General features: G+C 52.7%; 1 protein-coding gene across 1 annotated transcript; it reads right to left on the bottom strand.

Moving 5' to 3' along the window:
- Window positions 1-641: 641 nt before the first annotated feature.
- Window positions 642-14,567, bottom strand: LOC141977256 (natural killer cell receptor 2B4-like). Its single transcript, XM_074938647.1, has 4 exons — window positions 14,349-14,567; window positions 10,681-11,001; window positions 10,295-10,591; window positions 642-1,506 (listed from the first exon to the last, which is right to left on the bottom strand). The coding sequence occupies exons 1-4, from the start codon at window positions 14,404-14,406 to the stop codon at window positions 1,355-1,357; spliced, it is 828 nt and encodes a 275-aa protein (XP_074794748.1). The 5' UTR covers window positions 14,407-14,567; the 3' UTR covers window positions 642-1,354.
- Between the last annotated feature and the right edge of the window lie 5,798 nt (window positions 14,568-20,365).

The raw sequence follows: 20,365 nt of genomic DNA, 5'->3' as shown, positions 1-20,365 counted from the left end.
GGTTTTTCTGCAGAGCCTCACGGGAGGCTGTTGATCTCATTACAGCCCATTGAATGGCTGATGCTGTCTATCAGATGTCCACACACACCCATCTCTTTCTCCGGGTCCTGGGGAACGGGGGTCATGCTGCCAACCATCACAAAAGTAACGATTGAAACGTACAGCTAGGCCGGGTAAGAAACCTGCTGCTTCAGAGCATATTAGAAGTTGATTGACGGCTATTTACGCTGTCAACATTGCATGTCAAAATGGACAATGACAAAGCTGGGTATGCAGTCGTCTGGTAGCCCCGTCGGTCCCGGGACATTAGAGAGATAAGGTGGGTGAGGGCACATCTTTTATTGGAGCAGAGAGACCAGCCCTGGAGCTACCCCAGAGCTTTTCGAAAGCTTGCCTCCGGCCCAATAACAACGCCCCCTCCTTCTCTCTCACGATAAAGCTTTAATGTTTTGCATCTCAAGGTCTGCCATTAAAGAATCACTTTCTGACCCCCCCCCGATGTCCTGCAACTGTGAATATATAAATTGATAAACACTGAAAAATGCTTAAAACCCATAATCCAAACACCGCAGGAAGCTCGAGGGGTCACTCGGCTGCTCTGAGCCCAGCCAGCTCTGCCCGCCGCACCTGTAGCAGGGCCAGGCTGGAAGGGAGACGCTAAGAAAGGGGAGACCCTGCCCTGCAGGGGGCTGGCTGGGAAGGAGCAGGGACCCAACAGCCCTCACGGGGAGAGGGGAGCTGGGCTAGGGATTGAAACTGGGAGACCTGACTGGGCCTCCCTGGGGGGAGGGAAGGCCCTGACAGGAGACTGCTTGGAAGTACCTGGGATGATTCCTAACGTAAGGCCCTGCAGGGGCAGGAGAGTGACTGCGAGCTGAGTCCAGGGGGTGGGCAGATGGGTAACGGGAAAGGGGCAGAGAACTAAGCTGAGCTGGGACAAAGGCTCCTATATCTTGTGTCTGGTTGGACTCTGATACCCTGGAAGGGGACTGAGCTTCCGCACTGACCCAGCCAGAGTGGTGAGCCAGGCGAACCGTCATAGCAAGTGGGGAAAGCTAGAATGGAGAAACTGAGGCAGAGCACCTGCAGCACCATGCCCAGCCAGGAGGTGGTGGCAACCGATTCTCAGCCAGGTTTAGGGGGCTCTGGAGGCTGAGTTTCTCTAGTCCCGACCTCCCCATCTGAGCCTCAGCATGGCAGGGCAAAGGAGCAGGGATGGGTCCAAACCCAGGCCCATCGACAGCTGGGCTGCTGCGGCTCCGGTTTGCAGCAGGGGAATGAAAAGACCCCGTTGCAGATGCAGACGTCGCCACAAGCCGCAAGGAAAGCTCCTTGCACTGGCCCTTCGGCTCGCTCAATCCAGCCTCTCTTTGTCCCGGGTGAGGACGTGCACCATGCAGATGGCTGTGAGCAGGGCTCCCAGCACCACCAGCAGGAGAATCCCCTTCACCTGGCAATAGGTCACTGGGCTGCTTGACCCTGCTGGGAAGCCAGTGCTGGAGAAACCTGAAGGAAGAAATGGGACAGGGTTAGTTCATGCGGGGAACGATCAGTGACGCCTTGCGGTTGCTGCACCCATAGAGTGCAACAGGGGAAGGGGTCAGGGAGCCTGAGAACTCACGCCCCATGCTGCAGAGGTCTCTGCCAACCTGACCCGGGGGCAAATTCCTTCCTGACCCCAGCTTCCTGCCACTGGGGGTGAATTGTACCCCTAAGCAAATAATGTATGATTAGCCTAAAAGGTGAAAAGAATTTTTTGTAATAGAAATCCTTGCTGTAGAATGTTACCTTCACAAACCTCCTGTGGGGAGACTGATTTTGAGCTGTTGCTGACGGGGTTCCTGGCCATGCAGGTAACAGGTGAAACCCCACTTCTGAGTCTGTGCGAGATGAGAATGGATGCCCCACTGGAGACAACAGAGCTCTCTGCTGTCTGGGTCCAGGTGTAGGTCACGTCCTCTCCACCCCCCGGGAGGGAGCAGTTCAGGGTGACGTTACACGTCCCATTCACAGTGCGCACGGAGTCCTGCCCGGGGACGATGTTGATGTCGGACTCTGTCAGTCGTTCTGTTTGGGAGGAAAACAAACCTCATCAGCGATGACAGCGATGACATCAGCGGCTGTGCAGGTGAATTTGGAAATCACGGAATTCCGAAAGGGGGGGGAGATGAGAGAGAACAAACAACCCCTGAGAGCTGTTGTCACGTCGCTCAGTGCACAACTGGAAGGTGCCCAGATGCCACGGTGATGAGGGCAGTGGAAGAACCTGCCCAGAGCGGAGTGGCTGGATGAGATCCAGAGAGGGGGCTGCAGATCAGGTCTGAGTTTGCTGTGCGGTATAGCTGCAGAAAGGCCAAGAGCGCTGCTTCCTTCTCACCTCAAGTGGCTTTGGATCAGGCCCTGCGTGGTTCTATCTAAGGTGCTTAAATGCCCCCATCACGGTACTGTCTCTCAGTCTTTATCCTTGCAGCACCCCTGTGAGGCAGGGCTTTAATCCCCATTGTACAGATGGGAAACCGAGGCACACAGTGGCTAAGTGACTTGCCCAAGGTCACGCAAGAAGCCTGTGGCAAATCAAGGATGTGAACCCACCCCCCTGGGTCCCCAGCGAGAACCCAAGCCCCTGGGCCACCCTTCCTCCCCTTCTGGCCTGAGCTCCACCGGGAAAGGGTTCAGAAAAGAGCGACAAGAAAGATCGGAGGCCTGGACAACCTGCCTTACAGCAAGGGACTGAAGAGGCTCATGGGTCTCGCTCATCAAGAGAAGGCTACTGTGCAGAGTCTCCCCAGCAGCGGCGTGAAAGCGCGCAGGGGGCAGGGTGGGGCGACCACGGCAGCGAGACGAGTATCGAGAGCCTGCCGTGCCAGAGGGCAAAGCTCACTTCATCCAGTCGCTGCCATGGAGTCTGCCCCCACAGGCCGTCCTCCCTCTGCCCCCGGCCGCATCCCCCAGCAGCTCCCCTCGTGGCAACAAACTCAACAACCAACATCCAGACCCATCCATCTGCTGTAGAGAGAAAGGGACTGACCCCTCCGCCCGGGACTTACTGTACACGTGCAGGGCGAATCTCTGGAAGATGGCCTCAGTGGTTCCTTCTGTGGCTATTTGTGCCGTGTATGTGCCCGTGTCCTCCTGGCTTAGGTCCATGATTTGCAATGAGTGGCCCCCGTCCGGGACTCTCAGTCGCTCTCTGTAACGTTGATCTATCACTTGGGTTGCGGCTTCTTTTCCTGGTTTCACAATTGCTATAATTGATTTTGCGTTCCAGGCTATACTGTCAACCCGGCTTCCTCCTGGAACCACCAGAGAGAAAGTGACCGACTCTCCCCGAATCCCGTTCAACCTCACGGGCCCCGACTCTTCTCCGGAGGCTCCTGCAGCCGGGAAGACAGAAGAAAAGGAAACTGTAAAACCCCCCTCCCCCCCACCCCTGGCACCTGGTCAAATATCTCCACTGAAAACCTGCTGCAGGGTATTTATCGCCTGTATTACCATAGGGCTGGGGAGCCCCTGTCACGGACCAGGACCATGGTGCGAGGCGCTGTAGAAACACAGGACGGTGACAGTCCCTGCCCCATAGAGCTGCCCCTTTGTGGGCCTCTGGGATATTATACTGCCCGTCAGTTTATTTTTGAGGTGTCAATTCTTCCCTGGGACAGCCGTGCAACTTTACTGAGTGCAGGGGGGGAAAGCCGGCTGCACAAGCCCTGCGCCCAGAGTCTAGCAAGAATAGAGCTGGGTGAAAATGGGGAGGGAGCTGAGGTGGGGGGAGGAGGTTTTTAGATGCAGATTAAACAAGCCCCAACCCTGGGAATAGGCCAGTCCTGCTGCCCGATCCCAGCTCATCGCAGACAGATCGAGCCAGTCCCGCTGCCCCATCCTAGTGGCTTATATCTATGGAGAACTTTTGGGGACCCAAGGAGGCAGTGGGCTGGGAACCAGACCTGCTTTTGGCCGCATGCTGCAGTTTTGGGGCTGTTCTCTGGCTCCCCTGCCTGTCCTGCTGATCTCCCTCTGGCTGGCCATGTCAGAGACTCCAACCCTGCCTGTCCTCGTCAGCCCGTCAGTGGAGCCCTCGCTGCCCGAAGCGCCTTCCTGCCCCCTGTTTTCTCTCTCTTCCTCTTCTGCTTTTTCCTCTTTTCTGCCCTTCTTTCCATCCCCACTTCCAGTCGTCTCCTCGCCCGCCAGCAGCCCTGTCCTCGCCTTGCTCAACCAGATATTACTGCAGATCCATGTGCACCTGAGGGACAGCGCTGGTCCCCATCACGATAATATCCGAACCCCTCCCTGTCTCTCATGGCGTTCTCCTCCTAACACGGGGTTGTCACCCCCACCTTCAGAGCGGGGACCTGAGGCGCAGAGAGACTAAGTGACTTACCCAAGGTCACACATGGAGTCCGCAACGGAGCAGGGACTTGACACCCAGCCCACGGAGCCGTCCTGCTACTCAGCCTTTGCTTCCAGCCCTGACCAAAAGTGGGAAGTGCAAATGCTCACATGGATCTGCATCTGAGTGCTCTGTGGCTCTGTTAATGCACCCGCTTTGTGACTTGCAAAATACCCCTGTTTTACCCCGCTCCACACAACTCAGCCAGTCCATCTCAGTCTGGACCCGCAGTACCCAATGCTGTTCCAGTCCGGAGCCCCGCCACGCAGCTCTGTCTAAGCACGTCATCCCTGCTCTCCGTGCCCCATGCTGCTGACCTCCTGAATCCCCTCCCCAGAGCTGGTGATGTGCCTGGAGCCTCATCCACATCTCCCGTAGCTGCGAGTCTCACTCAGACCGAGACCCGGTGCTTTGTGATGGGAGCAGCCGTCCGAGGACGTGTCTACCTTGCAATCAGGGGGCCGGTGTAGGCATCACTGAGCTACCTTCCATTGAGCCAGCTGGCTAAGAACAACAGTGAGGCTGGGGTGGCACAGACTAGCTGTCTGAGTATAACCAGCCCAGATCCCCGGCTACCTACTCAAGTGATTAGTCCAAGTCCCCGCCATGCTGCTGCAGCTTCACTCTATTTACAGCTGGCTAGTTTTCCCCTAGCTCGCTGGGCTATGCCTACAGGGGCTGCAATCACACCTCCCGATTGCTGTGTAGACAGACCCTCGGTGAGCCCAGATGCCAGGTTTTTTTGTTAATATTTTTTCAAATAAAACTGGGCTATTCACCCCAACTGGGCTACAAACAACCAGCTTAATCGGATCTCTAAGACTTCTAGCTACGACCCTGTGGCTGGCCTGCTGGGTTATTGCTCTTTCACCCTGCCCTTTAGTTGTTACTTACCTACAGCTTGGAAAGCCAGCAGGAGGAAGAGAAGGGAAGGTGGCAGAGGTCCAAGCATCGTGTCAGTGCAGGACAGGACAGGATAGGTTGCTGAGCCAGGAGTAATCAGTCTATATAGCGGATACCCAGACCAACTAGGCAAAGAGCTCAGAGTTGTTGGATAGGAGGATCTTGTGACTCCCCTGCTGAAAGGTCTGTAAATAATATAACCCCCAGGTGGTGTGCAAATTCCCCTCGCTCTTTTCTGCTCCTAAGAACTCTGCAGAGCAGGTGAGATTCTGCGTGTGTGTGACTGAAACCGAGCAGGGTTTACGGAGAGGGAAGGTTTTGTTGCTCAACAGAGGAAGTGGTGTAGATAACAGGATATTCATAGTTTTGAAAGCTTGTTTTTTAATGGTCTTCATAAGGCCTGGTTGAAAAACCAGGAAACAAATCAGACTGATCTCTACGGAATTTTTTGCCCTGGCTTGTTGCAATTCAACATTTCTGTGGCATTTTTAAAAATTCTGATCACTGCTGTAGCTGGTCAAGATGGGTGTGTGGTGGCGGCAGGAGATAATTCTGGCTGTTCCCAAAGTGCAGGACATGGGGGGAATTTTAAATAGAGCCGGTTGGAAAGTAGATGGTGCAAGGAAAACACCGATTAGAAGAAAATGGCTTGTGGGGATTTTCAGCAGAAAGTTTCGAAGTTTGGTTCTGAAACTTCCCACAGTGGAAAGTGGGAAGTTGTTTTGTTTGTTTGTCTTCAGCTGCCAAAACTGTTTCAGCTGCAACCTTGTTTTTGAAGATTTCAGCTTTCGGATGGAAAAATCAAACAACTGTAGCGTGAAACAACCGCTTCTTCCTGTGAACGTTTGCATTTGGCCTAACCCCCAATTTTCTATGTTAAAAGAACCCAAACCTAATCCGAGCCCATTCTGATGGGAAAAATTCAACCAGCTCCAGCTGTAACAGGTCAGGCCATTCACGACCCAGGAAAGGCACAGCACTGGTGCAATGGCAGCTTTGCGGACAGGGAGCCCGGTTTACTGCTGGGGCAAACACGTGTCATGAACTTTGCAGGGAAAATCCTGACTGAGCGCAGGGGACAGGACAGGAGTCTCCTATTGTAGAAGGGAGGCAGCATTGCCTAGTGGTTAGAGCACTGGACCAGGAGACTTGGGTTTGATTCCTGGCTTGGTGTCTAGGTGATCATGAATAAGTCACTTCCCCGCCCCCACCTCAGTTTCCCCATCTATAAAATGGGGGAAATGATACTGACCCTCTTTGTAAAGCATTTGGAGATCTACTTAGAAGGGCAGGTATTATTGTTCCTGGCAAAAAATGAAAAACATTTTTTGTAGGGGCCACGAGTGAGTGTTGAGAGTTGCATTAAGGGGACAGCGTTAGGAGAGTAGAGTAAAGGGAACCTGTTCCCATTTGTGACCCTCCCCCCTCCATACCCACTGTTTGCACTCACCCCGGGTCAATGGTTCACTGGTGTCTCTGAGCTCTGGTTTGTGCTGGTAGAAATGGCTTTTCTAAATGGCTGTTCACAGCCCCTCCCTGATCCATGAGGCAGCCTGGCTTAGGGGTAAAACACTCCCATGCGGTGCTGGATGCTCCGATTTCCCAGTCAGCCATTTTCATTTGTGGCCTGATTTCCTCTCTCACGACTGGAGTGCAAAGGAGCCACCGCAGGCATTCTGAAAAGCCATACAATCCCAAGGTGCTTTTCTAAGTTTGGTGAGTGAAATGCCAACATGGAAATGCGGCCTCCTCTGGGGTGGAATGGGCCAGCTGTTTAGCAGCTACTCTGCACCAGTAAACAGTGTTTATGGGCGAGGCAGCCTCCATTGCATCTAATTAAACTGGAGGGGAATGCAGGGCACCAGTGTAATTCACCAACACTTGGATTTAGCACCAGGCCTAACAGCTCGACTGTAGCAAAGTGCCCTGGGATCCTTAGACAGGACCGACAGCACTAAATAGCAGAACCGCGTGCTCTGCCCATTGTGACGTGCTCCGGGGTGTAATCCAGACTGTGGAACCCCTGTGCCCCCTTTAACTCTCCTGCCCAGGCTGTCTCTTACACTGCTCTGCCAGTGAACAGCAAACCCCTCCAGGCTCTGTTCACTCAGCCATCAGCGTGCAGAGACACACCCAGCAAAGTTACCTGGAGGCTCTCCCGAGCCACTCCTGAACTGCATACAGGGAGACCCCAGCAAAGTCCCCCAGCCTTGCACCCCAGAAATGTGCGTCTTACGCTGCTCAAGACCTTCTTGATCAATACAAGCTCATTAATGAGTTCGCCACTCCGTCAAAGGGTAATGGACATGCCCCAGCCTCTGTAATCTGAGCAGATCCCCCAAACACTTTAGACAAATACACTGGTTTAGATTAAACATCGAAATAAGTTTATTAATTAAAGAGAGAGAGATTTGAAGTGATTATACGTGGTAGGCGTAAAGGTCAGAGTTGGTTACATAAGAAATACAAAGTAAACAGGCATCCTAAATCCTGAACTTTATCAGGCTAAGCAAGACTGGAATCAAACACTTTTTCTCACCCTACCGAACACTGCAGGCAGGTTACAGTTCAGAGTTTGTACTAACTCTAAAGCTTTCTTGTTTGGTCCCTCCCCTCCCCCAGTTCTAGGAGATTTCTCTTTGTCTTCCCAATGAAATTTCTGCCAGATGTCAAGATGCAGGTGGAGAGACCCCGCCCGGGGTGATGTCACTGTCCCTCATTTATAGGGTTCTCCAGATCCTTGAAAAATTCATGCTGTGTCATGGGGTTAGGCTGCCCCATAGTGTACGTACCCCAGCCACTGTCTTTGTTTACAACTCCCCTGCTGTAGAATAGCCAGGGATGGTTGCTTAACGCCTGGCTGGGTGTTGGTCCCTCTTCTGATATCTCTGAGGAGCTGCTCTGTGGGCATTTCCCAGACTCACAATATATTTCAGTAACCAACCTACCGCAAAATCTCATAACTTCATACACGGCGAGGCTGCATGCATTTCAACAGGACAGTAATGCTCAACAAAACCTATCATCCTCCTATAACAGTGGTGACTATGTGGGTACAGGGGGAAACGTGGGGTATGTCACACCCTTGAAACAGAAATCCTCGGTGAGAATACGACAGATTTACCAATTGCTAAAAATGCAGCCGTGAAAGCCACAGAGCTGTGCCAGGGTCTACGTAAACCACCGAGCCTGGTGACAGCTGCTGCCGGACACTGCTAGGGAGCAACATTCATTTCCTTAGGTGAGTTGTCCTCCGCAGGGGGTGCTCTGTTCTCTGTCTAGTCCCGCACTCCCATCATCAGCACAGGGTGCCCTACAGCCAGTCACTATCTTCAGAGCCGGTGCCAAGAAGAGCCAATGCTAGGGTTTTTAAGGGTTAATGCAGCCATCCCTCAAGACTGGACTCCTCTTGTCCACCACCAGCCGCTCTCCCTTTTCATCCCATCCCTGCCCATCTCTGGTTAGGACGTGAGTCGCTGCCGTCATGGTGACCATGGCCCCCAAGGCCAGGAGCAGGAGAATCCCCTTCACGGCGCAGTAGGACAGCGAGGGGCCTGGAAATGAACAGACGCAATGGCAGGGGGTGGAGGAGGAGGCTCGGGCACAGACCCGGTCCGTCTGTCGGAATTGGGGCTGCGGGTTTATCACGGGGGCAAACGTGTCACAGATACCAGGGCTCTGTGTCCGTGACTTTCTAGGTGGGCCGCTGGCCCGGTGAGGAGGAGAAGCGTGGTGGGATGGGTGGGTGTTGGAGCCCTGCCCTCGCCCCACAGTGGGGGCTCCTGTCCTGTGGGGCTTGGCTCAAGTCCTGGGCATGGCGACTTTGTGCCCGGGCTCGCAGCACAGCTCAGGTTTGGCACAGTCATGACACAGGGGCGGCCAGACCAAATCTGACCCAGTGGCGTCGCGACCCGGCACATGGGGCTGCAACACCCAGAACAGGAAGCCGGGCCCAGTCCCACAGGACAGGAGCTGCCTCTGTGGGGTGCGTGTGGGGCAGGCTCACTCTTCCATCCTCCCTGGCCAGGGGGTGGTGATGCGGGGGGATCTGGCCCCCTCGGTGGGGTGAGGAGGAGGCAGCTGCGAAGGAGGAAGGAATGAGAAAGATACTGGGCCTCTGATTTTGGGGGACCCTCTCTGAGTTTGGGGAGACTTTACTCACCATTTCCTCCAAACCCGTGATTTGTACTAAACTTACCACGACTGCGCGATGATGTTTTGATACCATGCCACGAGAAAACTGCAGCTGTAGCCAGAGTTTCCTGGCCCCATCTCCGTAGTATCCACACCTCACTGTCTTCAATGTATCCTTCCTCCCAGCACCCCTTGTCATGGGTTTGTACAGCGCCTAGCACCAGGGGCTCTTGAGCCAGACTGGGGCTCCCAGGCCCTACGACCATGCAGAAACAACCCCCCCCACACACATTTTACAGCTAGAGAACTGAGGCGCTGAGAGATTAAGGCCCAGACCCTCAAAGGTATTTAGGCTCCTCACATCCAGTGGGAGTTAGGAGCCGAAATAGCTTTGAGGATCTGGGTCCAAGGGACTTGCCCAGGAGAACATAGCAAGTAAGATCAGGGAAGCCAACACACATCTCCCAAAGCCCAGTACCCTAACCGTTGAACCAGCCTGCCTCTCAGCCTGAGCTGGGAGCTGAGAAGGAATCGTAAGTTTCCTCGGTTGCAACAGGCTGAGAAGGTGGCAGGGTGGAGATGCTCAGAGGATCTCACTGGAAGCAGGAGACCCCATCAGGGGCTGTGTCAGACCCTGGGGTAAATTCTAGCTGTGACAAATGCAGAAATCTACAGGCTGAATCCAGAGCCTCTTCCTCCTGTATTACTCAAGCAAAAATATGACTAACAAATATATTAATAAATACATAACAACTGGAAACGGAACTGGCTCCCACTTTAAGGCCCTCTTATGCTGCTAGAGAAAAACAAAGTGGCCCCAGTATTAATGCGAATCAGGCTTCAAGTTTGTTTATACTGAGGAATATTTACCTGTGGCTGGGGAGTTGCACAATGGTTTGACATCTACAGTGTCTGCATCCCAGCTGGCTCGGTTACTAGCATTACATCGGTAGAAGACGTCACTGCTGTCTGCATTAATCACAACGTGCAGCAGGGATTGGTGCCCACGGAGCTGATGGTCCCTGTCAGACGGGATCCGGGACATGCCTCGGGACCAGGTGTAGGTGACTGTGTCAGCGCCAGGCACCGAGCAGGACAGGGTAACGTTGCACTGGCCGAGCTCCTGGTGGGCAGAGAGCACCGTGAGGTTTGGCTGCCGGACTCGGTCTGAAAGGAGAGACCCTGGTGAGAGATGCTGAGGAAGGTGGCTGCCGTCAGTGACACACACTGGGGAAAACGTGATCTTTGCTACTCACCGAACACAGAGACACGGAACTTTGTGATGTTGACTCGGCCTCCTCTAGGGTCAACTTCCAAGGTATAGACGCCACTGTCTGACTTCTTAACGGGATCGATCTGCAGTGAGAGGTTCTCAGGGTGGAAATTGACTCTTTTGATAAAATGTGGGGCTGACCCAAGGTCATGGAGTTCCTTTTTATTAAATGTTACAAGCCGATACGTCTCTGCTGAGTCTAGTGTGACCTTCCAGGTGATTTCTGCCCAAGAGTCCGGCAATTTCACTGGCTGTAACTGGACGGATTCCCTGGCAATTGCGGCCACTTCCATTTCTTTACATTCTGGGGGTTCAAAAATACAAGGAGCAGGTGAGTGAAGAAGGGTTAACTGTTTCCCGAGCTCATCAGCGAAACATGGGCTAAAACAAAACCATTCTTAGCCTGGTTTCAGGTGAAGGTAGAGTTGCTCAGAGGTGCTGGGTAGACAGTCCTGGAGAAGGCGGGCTCTGTTTATCCACAGAACAAGCGTGGCACAGGTGCTATGAGCCTCCCACAAACCTGACATGAGGCAACCCCTCTTGGGGTGAGAAGGGACATCTGTATTCAGATACCATATCACACTCTCGGAATTGTGCCATAGCTGGAATTAAATTAATAATCCCTAGTGCTTGTATATCCCCTGTTATCAGTAACTCTCAAAACAATTTACAAAGAAGCTAAAAGAGCCATCTTTCTATCTTTCAGATGTGGAAACTGAGGCACAAAATGGTCACCCAGTCAGGAATAGAACTCTAGGAAGCACTGGGCTGGCACCCAGGAGACTTACGGTACTCTATTGGCCAGCTGCAGCTGTGTATTTAAATATTATAATAATGGGCCTTAATTCTAATCTGCAATGGGTGTACCGGTAATTTGCACCCATTTTTAGGTCCTTTCACATGGTGGGCCCTTAGTGTGACTGAGCATCAGGCCCAGAAAATTCAAAGTTAAGATTTCCAGAGGGAACGTACTTTTCTTCCAAACCAAAGTGTTTTTAATGATTATATTTGTTGTTATTTACCTTATTATTCATGATGGGCCAAATCTTGCTCCCATTTACACTCTGATGTAAATCTGGAGTAACCCTTCAATGAACCATTTTATGTTTACGTTGGTGTAAATGGGAGCAGAATGTGAGCTCAATATTTGTGAGACATTGTTCTTGGGGATATTATTGATGAATTTCTTGACTTTGGGTCTGGGAATCCTCAGTTTCTTTAATAACAAGTGTTTTCCAGTCCTCATGGAAGCATGGCAGTATTTGTTAAGCATAGACTGTTTCCCCTCAGAACTATGTAAACCATCATTTCATTTTTCTCCAGTTCCATGTCTTCCAGCTCCAACGTCATCTTGACTGATCTGAAACTATTCTTATTAATATTCAGTTTCTGATTTTTTTCTTTCAATAGTCTTTTTAATTGGGAGAATATTTATTCAATGGGGACAAGAACTATAATTCGTTTAGATATTTCCCCAAAATGACAAACCAGTTCTAGCAGGAACCTTGGTCTTTTTCCAAAAAACCTGAATATTTAAAAAAAAAATACAATTTTTGGAAATTTTTACATGGAAAATATTAAGCAAAACTGTCGAGTGCATTGGTGGTTCTGTGAACTTTTTTTTTTCTCATTTTCGTTCTTTTTTCCCCCAAAATGTCAAAATGGGATTTCTCTCTGGAAAGAAAACACTTTCCAAAATTACAAAATAAAAATAAAAATAAATCATCTCTCGAGGTACAGAAATGATTTAAATTAATATAAATTCATTCATTTAATGAATTCTGTGGCCCATCCACAAAAATGTGATGGGAGAAAAATTGAATGGTCAAGTTTTCAAATTTGCTGAAATTTCTGCAAACTTTTTTTTATCAGCTCTAGTTGTAACTTAATAAACTTCTGGAATTATTGTTAATTATTATTATTTATTATCATTATTATAATGCAGCAGTTCCTTGGGGCCCCACTCAGGGCTCTGGCTGCAGATCAGACGTGGGGGAGAGAGACCAGGGAGCAGTAGGAGGCTCTTATGCTTCTTTGTGGTGTCACCACTAGATGGGGACAAAGACCCACACTGAGCGAGAGACGCTCACAAGCTTTTAAAGAAAGATCCGATGAAGTGAGCTGTAGCTCACGAAAGCTCATGCTCAAATAAATTGGTTAGTCTCTAAGGTGCCACAAGTCCTCCTTTTCTTTTTGCGAATACAGACTAACACGGCTGTTACTCTGGAAGCTTTTAAAGGTGTTTTTCTGCATAGACTCCAGGGCGACTGACGATCTTATCACAACCCCTTGAATGGCTGATTGTGTCTGACTGTCTCCAAGCACACCTTTCTCTTTCTCTCTCTCTCTCTGCCTCAGGGTCCTGGGGAACGGTGGGTCTTGCTGCCAACACTCTAGCAGGGGGAATGGCTGCAGCCACAGAAATGTTCTTGTCAATGTCTCCCCGTAGCAAGTGATCTGCTAGGCGCTTTAGCAGCCGGGTCCCTGATGTGATGGGAACCTCAAAGGGCTGAGAAATTCAACTAGCATCTCAGGATCCTGCCCAACCTCTCCGTAGCCCTTAGGTAGGCAGGAGAGGGGAGCTTGGGCCCTTCCTAGGCCTGGTAATTGCTGGCAGTAGCCGGAACAGCATTTCTGTGTTTTTTCAGCATCCCCACCTGTGATAACGTCTGGGGCCAGGGCATGCATGGGCAGAAGCGGAAATAAACAGAGGCTGAGATCCTGGGCCTGATTCTTCATCGCTCTGCACCTTGCAGGGCCGTTTCCCCTCAGTGCAAAGCGAGTGTGAAATGCCGCCATTGCGAACCGGGGACATTTCACACCCAGGGCAATGGAGGATCGGCCCTTTCTGGGGCTCCATTCCCCAGCGGGCTTGGAACATCTCAGCTGTCGCTCGTATCGACTCAGAGAATCGGGCCGTGCCATCTCAGCCCCATTACTCTCACTGGTGAGTCGCATCAGCCATTCAGCTTCCAGCCCCTCCACTCTCCCCTCCTGAGCTGGGCTCTCTCTCTCTCTGTCCTTCTCCAGGGGCCTGTGGAGTTTGGTGGCCCTGCTGCAGCTCTGTGTGCAGGTCACGCTCACAGTGTTGCTGGCCCCCGGCAGTCCCTGGGCAGGGGGTGGGGAGCAGGCATCGGGAAGCACCGTGAATCCATGCGGACCCTCCTGAGCAGCCACCTGCAGCCACCAGGAGAGCCGTGATAACCCTGCCCCGGCCCGCTGCCCTGCTACCCCTAGGGACAAGGGCTCAGGGCATCCCCTGCTGCACTGCGGCCACCTCTCAGGAGTCCCCCTTTGTCCTCCCGTCAACGCTTTGCCCCTGACTCCTCCTTTTCCCTCCCCCAAGTCCTCCTGTCTCCCTGCCCCAGAGCCCCCCATCGCTCTGTGCTTCTCCTTTTGTTATCCCAATCCCCCCTCCATCTCTTCCCCTCCCAACGTCATCTCGGCCCCCTGCTACCGGGGGATGCGCACCCCAAACCCAGGACTCTTCAGGGTCTGCCTACCCCTCTCCCAGCCACCCTGGACTCTTCAGGGTCTGGGCAGATTCCCACTGGTCTATCCCGCAGCTGCTGGAGAGGATGATGGGGACCCAAGCGCAGGGGATGCTGTCACCGGTGGTTTCCTGCCCTTGAATTCAGACAGATCACTCACCGCCAGGCTGTAAAACCAGCAGGAGCAAGAGAAGGGAAGGCCGTAGAGCCCCCTCCATGCTGACAGTGAGGGGCAGGCAGAGCGGGTGGCCACCAGTCCATACAACGGTTGTCTTGACCGAACAGACCCAGAGCCAGAGCCAGTTGGCCGTCAGGGTCTGGCTGAGTGGCCGACCCGTGATGGTGCCGAGGGCCTGCAGAGAAATGACCCGCTCCACAGCTCTGCAACTTCCCCTCGAGACGCTTTTTCCTTTTGTGGTAACCCGCGCAGTGAGCTCAAAGCAGCCCAGGGCGCTGGGCTGGGGAAGGCTCCTCTTCCTGGCCTTGCTCAGGGCTGAGGGGCGGCGGGTGGGTCTGAAACAGACACGGCTCCTTCTGCCTTTGATGGTTCTGTCTATTTCATGGCAGAACCTGTCACGCGAGGAGCTGTGTTAGGTACAAGAAATACAAAATGGAAAGGCAGCAGGGAGCCCCCTAACAATATCTGAGCTCACAGTCGTCTACTGCCACACCAGCGTGGGTCATCGGGTTGGCAGCCACCCTCCATTATGTAACCTCCCTTCCCTCCCTATGGGGGAATAATGCAAATGGAAGCAGACGTCTATAAACCAAACAAGGTGTGTTGATGTAGGGGAAACTGAGGTACATAAATGGGAGTGGGAAGATGCACAAACATGAACTGAAACTCATTTGCTTTACAGGGACAGTAATTCAGGGAATGTGTGGCCTGAAGCCAAGGCCCCAACTAGTCCCACGCGGAGTAGAAGGGATGTATAACAGACACTGTCACCCTTCTGAGGGGTGCTCAGGACCTCAGGATGAGCAGCCCCTAAGTGAGGTAACTGCCGGCCTTAGATAGGTTCTCTGGCGCCAAGCCCCGTAGGGAAGCCCCGTAGACTCCCCGGGTCAATCCGGTCCAAACTGGCCTTGTTTGCCACCACTGACCATGGAAACACTCCAATTGCCCTTCTAGTCACATGACCACATCCTCCATGTTGGGTCATGTAGTGGGGCCGCTGCCCCACTCCCGGGGAGCAGGGGGTTAAAAGAAGCCAAGCTAGGCTGATTGGGGAAGCAGCCACAGCTGCGGCCAGCTCAATTAGGGCCCAGCTGGCCCTGAGAAGAGGGCTGGGGGCCCGGAGCAGGAGAGAAGTCTCACTCTAGCCCTGGAGGGAGAAGGGCTAGCTGCCTGGGAGGAGGGCCCCTGAACTGGAGCAGGGCTGGGGAATAGGGCTGCAGAGATACAGCCTGGGAATAGGCAAAGGCAGCAGGGCCTAACCCCCTTGCCAGTGATGAGTGGCCATTACACTGCAGTCTGCCCTGGTGAGCGGGGGCTAGATGATGACGGGCAGTAGCCACTGAGGCAAGGTGGGCTTCGAGGGTTGAGGGTTCCCTGGGAGGGGAGACCCAGAGTGTGGGGGTACTGCGGGGCACAACCCCGAGGTAAAGGGCACCAGGGTCCAGGAGGGACACTGGGCCAGCGGCAGGCGAGACACCCGCCGGCAGAGGGTGCTCCGAAGGCTGGAAAGAGCTAATGCCCAAGACGACCAGCAGGAGGCAGCCCCTGGCTTCCCCTTGCAGGTCTCCCCGCTCGCTGACCGGTCCCAGCCCCGCTCCACTGATGCGATCGGCACGAGCTGCCACGGCTGCAGGTTTGAAGCTGCAGGGGCCGTTAGCAGCTGGTGCCAACCTAGCAAATCAGCCCAGCTCAGAGCAGCCCCCGGGCTGGCAGGGCGCAGCAGGCCGACCTCCACCCCAGAGCTGCTAGAGCTGTAGGGTCAGAAACCAGGAGCCGCCACACAAATGATGTAACAAGCTGATTTGCATATTTGCTGACTATGCATCATCTCCTTTGCATAACTCCCCCCACTGCCAAAGATCCCTCCTGTGCCCCTCCTCTCTCTGTGGTCCTCCCCCTCCTCGGTATCCCTACATCCTCCCATCCCTGTTCTCTTTCCTGTGTCCCCTCGCTCTCTGGCTGGCTCCTCCCCACACAGGCCCTCTCTTGCTCCTCCCCTTTCCAGTTAAGTTTCCCCAAGTCCCTGCCCCATGGTAAAAATGTGTCTCCCCAATTCCCACCCCCCCCCAGCCTGGTCAGTGAGAGTCGGTCAGCATGGAAATCTAAGCTCATCTGAACATCCACCGGCAGGGAGAGCATTTGGAGTAGCATTAAGGGGACAGCAGAGTAAAGTAAAGGGAACCAGTTCCCAATTGGCCCCTGCACCCTCACCCCCTCCCTCCACCCCCCTGGTTACACCCATCACTGGGTCAGTGGTTCGCTTGTGTCTCTGGGCTCTGGTTTGTGCTAGTGGAAATGGCTTTTCTAAATGGCTGTTCACAGCCCCTCCCTGATCCATGAGGTGGGCTGGCTAGTATCACCCCAGCTGGGTGCACACACCCTATAGCATCAGCGTAAAACACTTCCGTGGGTTGCTGGATGCTCCATTTTCCCAATCTGCCCCACTGTAGTGTTTTCATTGGTAGTCTGATTTCCTCTCTCGTGACTGGTGTGCAGAGGGGCCACTGCAGACATACGATACCAACATACTTTTCTAAGTTTGTTGGCATTTTGCTGCCCATGGAAATGGAGCCTCCTCTGGGGTGGAGTGGGCCAGTTGTTTAATGGCCATTCTGCACGAGTAAACAGTGTTTAGGGGGGAGGAAACATCCACTGCACCCAGTTAAACTGGAGGGGAATTCAGGGCATCAATGTAATTCACCCAGGACATCACCAGGCTGACACCTTGGCTGCAGCAAAGTGCCCTGGGATCCTTAGACAGGACCAACAGCACTAAATAGCAGAACCGCGCCCTCTCCCCACGAAACAGAAATCCTTGGTGAGGACACGACAGATTTACCGGTTGCTAAAAATGCAGCAGTAAACCATGGAGTTTTGCTAGCTTCAGTGTAAACCACCAAGCCCGGTGACAGCTGCTGCCTGAGGCCTTTCTTCACAGGCTGTACGCAGAGCTAGGGAGCAACGTTCACTTCCTCGGGTGAGTCGTACCCGCAGGGGGGGCTCTGTTCTCTGTCTCGTCCCCCACCCCCACCCCCAACACGGAGTGCCCCTACAGCCAGTCAGTATCTAGAGAGCCAATGTCGGCTGGTGCCAAAGACAGCCCTAGCATTTGCTCTTTACCTGAGAAGCTTGTCTACATGGTGAGTTATTCTGGAATAGCTGTTCCTGATTAACTCCATGTACGGCTGCTCTTATTCCAGAATTAGAGTGTCTTATTCCTGATTCTCTTCATCCATTTAGGAAGTGCATTAAACTAATGTGCTTTAAATTCACACCCTATCTTATTCCAGATGAACTTTCACGTGCAGACAATCCTAAAAAGGACCGTAATCCTCAACGCTCAGCAAACGCAGAGGCACAGAACTCCATAACGTCATCATGGCCTGATCCCCCGGCAATGCAGAGGAAATAGAAGGTGCTGAATGACTCCTTAAAAGGACTGATCAGCCATGAGAGAGCCTCTGGGGGAAAGCGACTCTGCTGGTAAAGCGAGGGTTTGTAAGTGCACACCTTCCCTCCTTGCGAAGGTTAGAAGCCAAAGTTCCTCTGCCGAGTCCAGTGAGAACTTCCCCATGACTTCTCCATGGGCCTGTGGCCTCTTAGCTAGTTGTAACAGGACTGAGCCCTCTGCAATTGCAGCCACTTCCATTACTTTGCGGCCTGGTGGTCCACAAATACCAGGAGCCAGGTGGTGGGTGAAGGGTTAACGGATTGCAGAGCTTGTCGGGGAAATGTGGCATAAATGGGAACATGTCAATAGCCTGGAATTTAAACCCAGGGAGAGGCATTCGGTAGCCCTGGAGAAGGAAGTCTCACTTTATCAATGGAAAAGGTAGCATGAACATCCCACAAACCTGACTTAGAGTGACCCACTGACTTCAGCGCATAAGGTTAGGCATTTGGTTAGGGGGCTTGCTGGACTGGGGCCAGAGGGCTCATCCCCTTTACAGGATGGAGCCCTTAGCCTCCCCCACATCTACTGACCCTGATCTACTGATGTGTAAGGGAGGCTAAGTGCATGTGTAACTTACATGGAGCCCTTTAAATAGCCCCCTTCCCTGATTTAACGCACGTCCTCTGTTGCCTTGTCCTGTAAGCAGAGGTGAAAGTAAGCCGGTACGGCGTACCGGTAAGAAAGTTCCCGCCGGTACACAGCCGACTGTTCCAGCAGGGCTGCTCATGGGCGGGGGCAAAAGGGGCAGCCCAGAGCCACCCCCTAACCTTGCCCGGGACCTGAGTACTGGTAAGTCTGTTAAGTTACTTTCACCCCTGCCTGTAAGTGGCAGTCCCGGACACAGGAGGAGGTGTTAAGTAAGTGCTAAATGGGGTTATGAATGTCAGCAAAGGAATGGGTCTAATTTATAGCCCCTTCAGACACAGGGCCCTACATCTTGCAATGTTTGGCCGGTAGAATACAGAGAGACACTGACGAGCAGGCATATGCTGTGGTGGGGAAAATCCCACCCATCGTGGCTTTATACTTCCTTTCTCCAGTCTATTTTCCCCTGTGGTCCAGCACACAGTGAGCAGGTGTGATCACCACAAGAAGTGTGAAACTGCATGGGGAAAAAACTCTGACTTTTTTTTTTAAGTGAGAATATTAGCTGAATAAAAATTGGGGGAGGGGTTGAGGACACTTGAATCTGCTAAAACAGGCATTGGGGGTTGATCAGGGAATAGGATGCCTGGAATAGTAACTAAGGGCCTGCTCCTGCCCTACTGAAGTGAATGGGAACTCGGTCATTGACATCAGGGGTCCGGGACCCAGCCCTGCAGAAACAGCTGCGTGGGCTTAATTGTATGCACGTGAGCAGTCCCACTGCAGTGCACTGAGCTCCGTGCAGAGGCCGGTGCAGAGTGAAATCAGTGAGCTATGACACTCCGCACCAGCTAAAACCATCCTCCCTGCCATACGTAAAGTTCAGCGTCTTTTCAGGATTGGGGCCTCTGTGGGGGTCTGAAACGATGGTGCCACTGGAGGTGAAAGGCCCCGCTCTGCCCTACACACTCTTGCTCCAAAACATTCTCCATCAGGGGCAACGGAATGAATTCTCACTTGGTCGGGGTTTGGTAGGTGGTAGCATGGGCCAGCCGAATGGGACTTGGGACTCCTGGGTTTTGTTCCTGGCTCTGCCATGGACCCGCTGAGTGTGTTTGGTCAAGTCACTGTCCTTCTCTGTGCCTCAGTTTCCCCATCTGTAAAATAGGAAAATGCTACTTACCTTGGGTCCTGAGCCTTTGGAAACTGGGTCTATAAAAGCCTGAATTTGTCAGCCTTCAAACCACGCTGGAAGACCCATCTTGCCCATAAGAGGATGAGGGATCACTAGCAGTGGTGGAGATTCTGGGCAGGTAAATTAATTTCGTGTTATCTGGGCAATGCTGTCACTGGGTTATTTCATTTGATCTTCGGTCTGTTTATAAACGATATGTGTATTTTAAGATAGTTATGGGAGCCCAGAGTATCACACCCTTCTATTACAGGGAAGTAAAAACTGAAATAAATACATAAAAGGAGCTTTCTTGGTAAAGTATTTTGGGGTTTGCAACCGAAAAACCCTGTTACAATGAGAAGTGCTTTCTTCCCCAACCCTTCGCAAGTCACATCTCCCCTCCTACTGGAACTAGTTCTTCCCCATTGCTGCTCCCGAAGATTTTTTTAGTCACTTCTCTTGCAAACTCTGCCTGGATTGGAAGCGTCGAGCAGCAAAGCACTTGCAAATAGCACGGCTCGGTTTGGTTGCTAGCGTTTGTGCTGGGGGCTTTTAAAGGAAGCCGGGAGGATATGGCGCGTAGGCTTTTATGAGCAGAGCGGTCACTGTTCTGTTGTGAAATGACAGGGCTCGCTGCAGAGAAACCACACGGAGCAGAGGAAGTCATTGACCGGCAGTCTTGAAGGAGTCTCTTTTCTGTCGCTCGCTGTCAGAAATTCGCCTCCTCTGTCATCTTGGGGTGTCAAGAGCAGGGAGGGCAACATGAAATATTCCAGCTATTAACAG

Source organism: Natator depressus, chromosome 24 (genome assembly GCF_965152275.1).
Source record: "Natator depressus isolate rNatDep1 chromosome 24, rNatDep2.hap1, whole genome shotgun sequence".
Taxonomy (NCBI): Eukaryota; Metazoa; Chordata; order Testudines; family Cheloniidae; genus Natator; species Natator depressus.
Note: the sequence above shows the minus strand (reverse complement) of the source record. Positions and strands in the feature narration are given on the sequence as shown.